General features: G+C 52.7%; 1 protein-coding gene across 1 annotated transcript; it reads right to left on the reverse strand.

Annotated features, from left to right (window-relative positions):
* Nucleotides 1–415: 415 nt before the first annotated feature.
* On the reverse strand, nucleotides 416–6,268 carry LOC119315367 (L-type lectin-domain containing receptor kinase SIT2-like). The gene is made up of 2 exons (XM_037589999.1): nucleotides 4,176–6,268; nucleotides 416–2,257 (listed from the first exon to the last, which is right to left on the reverse strand). Exons 1-2 carry the CDS (start codon nucleotides 6,176–6,178, stop codon nucleotides 535–537), a joined length of 3,726 nt encoding a protein of 1,241 aa, XP_037445896.1. The 5' UTR covers nucleotides 6,179–6,268; the 3' UTR covers nucleotides 416–534.
* Nucleotides 6,269–7,157: the final 889 nt, after the last annotated feature.

A 7,157-nucleotide genomic window follows, 5' to 3' on the forward strand; every position in this document is an offset into this window, starting at 1 on the left:
ACAAGTGAGTGGCATGGAGATGATGACACTGATGAGGAGGAATAAGAGCTTAGGGGAGGCCATGGTGTATGAGTGTGCATAATTTGCTCTGAGCTGGAACTTGGAAGTAGACCAGAGAATGTAGTGGTCTTAACTTGTAACCATACTAAAAGTAAAATTGCAACTTCCTGTTCATTTAAAATACATTTCATACAAATCCAACTGATTTCGTTCTAAATCCTGTCTGACAAGAATAGTTGTCATGTAAAGTCGAAACATTATGTGAAAAATAATGCATGGAATGGATTTGCTCATATTTATCCACCTCTTACTTCCTTGCAATCATTGAAATCTGAACTATGAAGTGACAAGGAAAATGAAAATTAATTTATAGAAGATCAAACCAGAATATGTTGTTAAGGAACTCTAAACACGGTTAACAAGGTCCTCCTATCATAATATCGTATGCCACCTGATAATTTGATCGGCGTAATACTATTTTAAAGAAGGTGCTAAGGATTCGAGATACAGTACTAAAATCAAACATCATATGTGTCATCTTCCGCCAGAAAGGTCAGATATGGTGCCAACGGTCATCGCTGTCGATGAGAATGGGCTTGACACGGAATGCAACTCCTTTCTTTCCTTAAGAGCTAACAAATTGAAGTTCAAGGTTGCGCGTGCCATCTCCGGGAGTGGCAATTCTCCATCAAGATACTGCAAAACTTGCTGCATCGTGGGCCTTGCAGAGGGAGACGGGTGTGAGCAGAGTAGTCCAATCTTGAGACTTAGGCACACCTCATCGGAGTTGTACTCGTGTTGCAGCCTTGGATCTGCTGCCTCGACGAGTGACTCTCTATGCAAGTGCTCGAGTACCCAATCCGCCAACAAGATTTGGTTGCCTTTCTCGTCTTGCTTGATTGGTCGTCGTCCGCAAGCGACCTCGAGCATGAAAGTTCCGAAGGCGAAAGCGTCTGTCAGAGGGGTGGCTTTCCCCGTTCTCACTAGCTCCGGTGCTAGGTACCCCGTGGTTCCAACCACACGTGTTGTTTGTGGGTTGGTGCCATGCTCGTACAGCTTTGCAAGCCCAAAATCGCCTAGCCGTCCATTCATTTCCTTGTCAAGAAGCACATTGCTTGTCTTGACGTCTCGGTGGATGACGACTTTCTCCCACCTCTCGTGCAGGTAGTGTAATCCACAAGCGACCCCTTTGATGACTTGCAATCTTTGAGCCCAGTCCAAAGTGAGACCATCTCCATCTCCTTGGCCGTACAGATACTTGTCCAGGCTACGGTTCGGCATGTAATCGTACACCAGGATGAGCTCATCTTTCCGCCGGCAATAGCCAAGTAGCTGCACCAGGTTACGGTGCTTGATGCGGCCAATACTTACGATCTCGGCGATGAACTCCTTCATTCCTTGCTTGGATCCATGGGACACCTTCTTCACAGCGATCTCCACCCCGGACGCCTGAAGCACTCCCTTGTACACCATGCCGAAGCCTCCTGCGCCAAGCAGGTGCTTCTCCTTGAACCCATTGGTGGCATGGAACAGGTCTTTGTACGCGAACCGGTGCGGCCCGAACTCCACCTCCCAATCTTCCCGCACCTCCGTGTACCTCAGGCGCCTTCTCACAAGCAGAACCAAGGCGGCGCCGGCGACGAGGACGACCACCGCGCTTGCTATCGGCAGGGTTATCTCCAGAACCCTTGAGCGAGGCTTGGGTCCCAGCTGCGGCAGCTTTGGCAGCTTGGCCGCGTCGATCGCCGGGGCAGGTCTGTCTATGCCCAGGCTCCAGCCAAGAACGTAGTGCCGGGAGTTCACCGGGCCCGTCGACGACGAGAAGCCGATGTACGACGGCTCCGTCAGCACCGTCGACAGGTTGCGGATCGCGCTGACCAATGGCCTGCTGGGTCTCGCCATCCCAAGGGGAGCCATGGTGACATCAATCCGGGTGGTCACCCTGTCGTAGTCCACCCACACTTGGAGCGCATCGCGGCTGATGAGGCTTACATTCCGGAAGCCGCCGCCGTTACCGTCGTCGTAGTAGCCAGCCTCGTGGGACTGGACAGAGCTGAGGCCGTTGATGTCGATGCCGACGTGGTTGGCGTTGATGTCGCGGAACTCGATGTTCTGCACGGTGTCGAGCTCCACGGCGAACAGGTGGTTGGCCTGGCTGCCGTCGTTCTGGACGTTGGTGACGCCGAGGTACTGGTCCGTCAGCCCGTCCGACAGGCTCTTGACGCCGGGCGCGAAGACGAGGGCCATGCCGTGGGTGCTGAAGTCCGTGTAGCTGGAGACGATGCCGCAGACGAAGGCGACCGAGAAGGACCGCACCGTGCCGTCCGGGGACCCGCGGAGGCGCAGGGGGGCCGGGTGGAACGCGTGGCCCTTCTGGTGGGTGGTGGCGTTGGTCAGCTCCACGAGGCCGCCCGCCGTGATGGTGGCGGCGCCGTCGAGGGCGAGGCTCGAGCCGGTGAAGCCGGTGTAGACGAACTGCTCGCCGTCGTCGGCGTCAGCGGCGGCAGCGACGGGTAGAAGTGGAAGTGGAAGGATGATTCCGGCGGAGAGGAAGGGGATCAGGAGGAGGAAGGACATGCGCACCATCGCCATTCTGAAGAAGTGACGAGGCACCTTTGTGAAGAGTTGTAGAATGCGTCTCCGCGAGGTTGTGTGAAAGTCACGTCATCAATGGCGGACTGATTTCATTGGACAAGGACTACCTAGCTCACACGCACGCAGACGCAGCAGTGTGAACCGACGACCACACCGGCCGGCGGGCGGCGGCTAGTCCGGAGGGAGACGGCGACGTGTATGTTTGGACGTCGATCAGAAGGAAGGTGAACCACATGCAGGCCTGCTGCCCGCGGGAGAAAAACGCAGGAAACGACCAATGGAGTCAGCCAATCAGTCCAAGTCAACAAGGACGCAGCTACCATGACGACGCCGACTACGAACAGTGTACCCCCGAGCCGTCGCTGTGTGGGTGTGATAAAAGTCCAGTGTTCATCGATCACCTTGGATCGTCTGAAAGATGAGTACCGCCAACTCTTCTTATCTTATCATTTCCAACATACAGTATGTTTTCTCAGGTTACTACATTCCACTATACTTGCTGCTACGTCCCAGCCTTGCACAAGTGGCATGATGTTGATTGATTAATTAACAATGCCGTCTGGAATAGGGTTGCCTAATGCCACACCAGCATGCTCACCTCAGGTCAGGCCCACGGTGACAACTGGTGTTTTGGACCCAAGGAAAATTTAGTTTCGATGATCCAAACAATGGTGTCGCATCAGCTGGGCAACTTGCCATGTTCTATGCAAAACAATGTGCAACGGCACTTTAAAAAAAATGTCAAAGGTTGATTTATTACATATGCATTGATGTACATGTACCTGATTTATTTTACATTTTGCTAAAGCACATCAAGCGAGAAGAGATTAAGCATGAAAGTCGGAAATTAACTACTCCCTCCCTCCGTTCCCAAATATAAGTCTTTTAGATATTCCAACAAATGACAACATACAAAACAAAATGAATGAATCTACATTTTAAAATATGTCTACATACATCCGTATGTTGTAGTTCATTTGAATCTCTAAAAAGACTTATATTTAGGAACGGAGGGAGTATTGCCTCTCTATAATTGGATTTGTGTGGTTAAAAATTTCAACGAAATTAACTGTTGCACTTAAAAAACGGTCAAAGGTTGATTTGTTTCGGATGCATTGATGTATATGTACCTGATTTATTTTACAGTTTTGCTAAAATACATCAAGCGAGAAGAGATTAAGCATGAAAATATGAAATTACCTATTGCCTCTCATGAATGGATTTGTGTCTACCGCAAAAGAAAAAGAATGAACTTATGTAAGGAAGAAAAACTGATTCTCCCTCTTCTTCTCGTTTACTACTCATCATGCCAAGAAAAAAACAAATGTATGTAGGGCACAATTTCCCCCTAAAAGAGCTTAAAATCTCCCGCATTAGCACACCACCATTCAGGCAACGCATATATATTGGTGAGAAAATATACCATACAAAGTATGAGCTTAATTGCCCATATACAAGAGACAAGGAATACATGCAAAGAAACCAATGTTAACATCATATCTTATCTCTCGTGCACAAGGCTAGTGAGGCTGTTAATGCTCTCCACCGACGAAGGATACGACATGATGTATGAATCGAACCCTTCATTCTGCATGAACGCCAGCATCTGGAGGCTCAGGTGCGCCGGAACTAGTTCCGGCACCGGCATATCACCATTCACGTACTGCAAGACCTGCCGCATAGTAGGCCTTGCTTCAGGAAATGGGTGGGAGCATAACAACCCCACCTTCAGCACCACACACGCCTCATCGACATCGTATTCACCTTGGAGCTTGGTGTCAACCGTCTCAACCAGTGAGCCTCTGTTCCAGTGCTCCACCACCCAGTCTGCCAGCATGAGCTGATCATCCTTCGAACCTTGCATGATGGGCTTCTGCCCACAGGTGACCTCCAGCACGAATATGCCGAAGGCAAACACGTCGGTCAGGATGGTTGCTTTGCTGGTGCGGCCGATCTCCGGGGCTAGGTACCCTATTGTTCCAACAACATGCGAGGTCTCCGGGTCGGCACTGTGGTCATACAGCATCGCGAGCCCGAAGTCGCCAAGCCGGCCATTCATGCCCTTGTCGAGCAACACGTTGCTGGCCTTGATGTCCCGATGGACGACGACCTTCTCCCACTCCTCGTGGAGGTAGATCAATCCCGACGCAATCCCTTTGATGATACCAAGCCTCTGAACCCAGTTTAGATTCAGAGTACCATTGTGCTTGTCGGCCTCTTGAGGTTGGGAATACAGGTACTTGTCGAGGCTCCCGTTTGGCATGTACTCGTACACCAGAAGCAGCTCACCTCGCCGGCGGCAGTAGCCGAGCAGCTGGACGAGGTTGGGGTGCTGCATCCGCCCTATGCTCACGATCTCGGCGACGAACTCCTTCATGCCCTGCTTCGAGCTGTGCGACACCCTCTTCACGGCGATCTCGCATTTGGACGCCGGAAGAACTCCTCGGTACACCTTCCCGAACCCTCCTACCCCGAGCAGGTTCTTCTTCTTGAACCCTTCCGTGGCGCGGAAGAGATCCTTGTAGGAGAAGCGGTGCGGCCCGAACTCCACCTCCCACTCCTCCCTCAGCTCACCGTACTTCAGCTGCCTTCTCCTGAGGAGGACGAGGGCCGTCCCCACCAAGAGGACCAACGCCGCGGTGGCTATGGGCAGGATGACCTCCATGCCCTTGGACCTTGGCTTCGGGAATTCACGGGGCAGCTTCGGCAGCTTGGCGATGTCGATGGCGGGCGCGGGGCCGTCCACGGCGAAGCTCCATCCGAGGATGTAGTGCCGGGAGCTGACCAGCCCCGTCGAGGACGAGAAGCCGATGTACGCGGTGTCCGGGATCACCGCCGAGAGGTCGTGCACCACCGAGAGCAGCGGCCTCGCCGGCCTGCGCGTCTTGAGGGGGGCCAGGGTGACGTTGATCCTTCCGGTCCCGCCCTCGTAGTCCACCCACACCTGCATCGCCTCGTGGCTGATGAGCGTCAGGTTGCGGAACCCGCCGCCGCTGCCGCCGCCGTCGTCGTCGTAGTAGCCGGCGTCGGTGGAGTTGGCGGAGACGAGGCTGTTGATGTCGATCCCGACGTGGTTGTCGCTGAGGTCCCTGAACTCGTTGTTCTGCATGGTGTCCAGCTCCACCGCGAAGACGCGGTTGGTGGCGTTGCCGTTGTTGCTGGTGTTGAGGAGGCCGAGGTACTGCGCCACCATGGCGCCCGAGAAGTTGGTGGTCGGCGCGACGAAGAGCGCGATGCCGTTGGCGCTCACGTCGGGGTAGGCCGACAGGATGCCGAACACGAAGGAGGCCGAGAAGGAGCGGCCGCGGAGGCGCAGCGGGGTCGGGTAGATGGCGTGCCCTTTCTGGCGGAGCGTGCCGTTGGTGAGCTCCAGGAGGCCGCTCCCAGTCACGGACGCCGCGCCGTCGAGGAGCAGGTTGCTGCTGCCGGCGAAGCCGGAGTAGACGAACTGGTGGCCGTCGTCACCGGCGCCGGCGGTGCGGGTTACATGGTTTATTATGAACCCCACGAGCAGGAGGCGTAGGAGCACGAGCTTCTTGGCAGGCATGGTTGCCACTTGTTCACTTCGTGTTTCGCCTTTCATGGACGTGCAAAGCGAAGCAAAAGTTGTGTGCTTTCCTTTCTGCTTCAGACTCGCCGAGAGTTGCCCAAATCATCAAGCCAGCAACAGAAGGGAATACTTCCTTGGTCAAAGGGAGTCGCTTTAGTCTAACTTTTACTATGTCCTTGCTGCTCATCAATATAGTCGTCTACTCGACAACATCATGTGAGACTGACTACTCGTCTCATGGATGGGGCACGAAGTTTCGCTGCCGTCTTTGACGGGCAATGTCCAAAGTCGTTGGATGGGTACAGAGCATGCTGTTTTCTTTGGGTGTGAAACCATAGCAGTCCCGATCAGCTAGAAACGTTTTCATAGGTGTCATGCTCACTCCGCGGTTTTGGATACGATTGCGCCGTGATTCGTGCATTTGTGTGCTCTCAAAATAGGTAAAAAGACAGGTAATGTTTCTACGTTATGAATACGTGAAATAGTTCCAATATACAGTACATGTTGGTGGTGTACAGATACATCGTATGTACTGCCGTATTTTCCTCTTCTTCACTATGGGTGGATCTTATATGTTTATCACTTTATGTGCTTCCTGTTCATCTCCTTACTTCAGTGTCTACATTCTTAATTTGTTCTTCTTTGTATTCCTCCACATTGTTCTTCCACATTCTCCATTTCTCTTCGAGTCCTATCCTTTCTACTGCGTTCTTGTTCACATAATTTCTTTCCGCCACGACTGTAAGATCAGGCTTCGCCCGGCTGCGCTCGCTGGCGGTGGCGAGGGAGGGAAGAGGGGATCCCCGGCGGCGGCTAGATGTACCGAAAAAGGCTTTCGCCCCGCTTTATATTATAAAGCATACCGCCCAAGCGAAGCATCCAACAAGATTCAACAAAGCACACACAGACGCACACTGAGGTCCACAAGGACACATAGAAGACATAATGGTCAATGCTGAGGGCACAACACAACAAGCTCTAAACACAATAACACACACGCCATAGATCTACT

The sequence above is a fragment of the Triticum dicoccoides genome, chromosome 6A (assembly GCF_002162155.2).
Source record: "Triticum dicoccoides isolate Atlit2015 ecotype Zavitan chromosome 6A, WEW_v2.0, whole genome shotgun sequence".
Taxonomy (NCBI): domain Eukaryota; kingdom Viridiplantae; phylum Streptophyta; class Magnoliopsida; order Poales; family Poaceae; genus Triticum; species Triticum dicoccoides.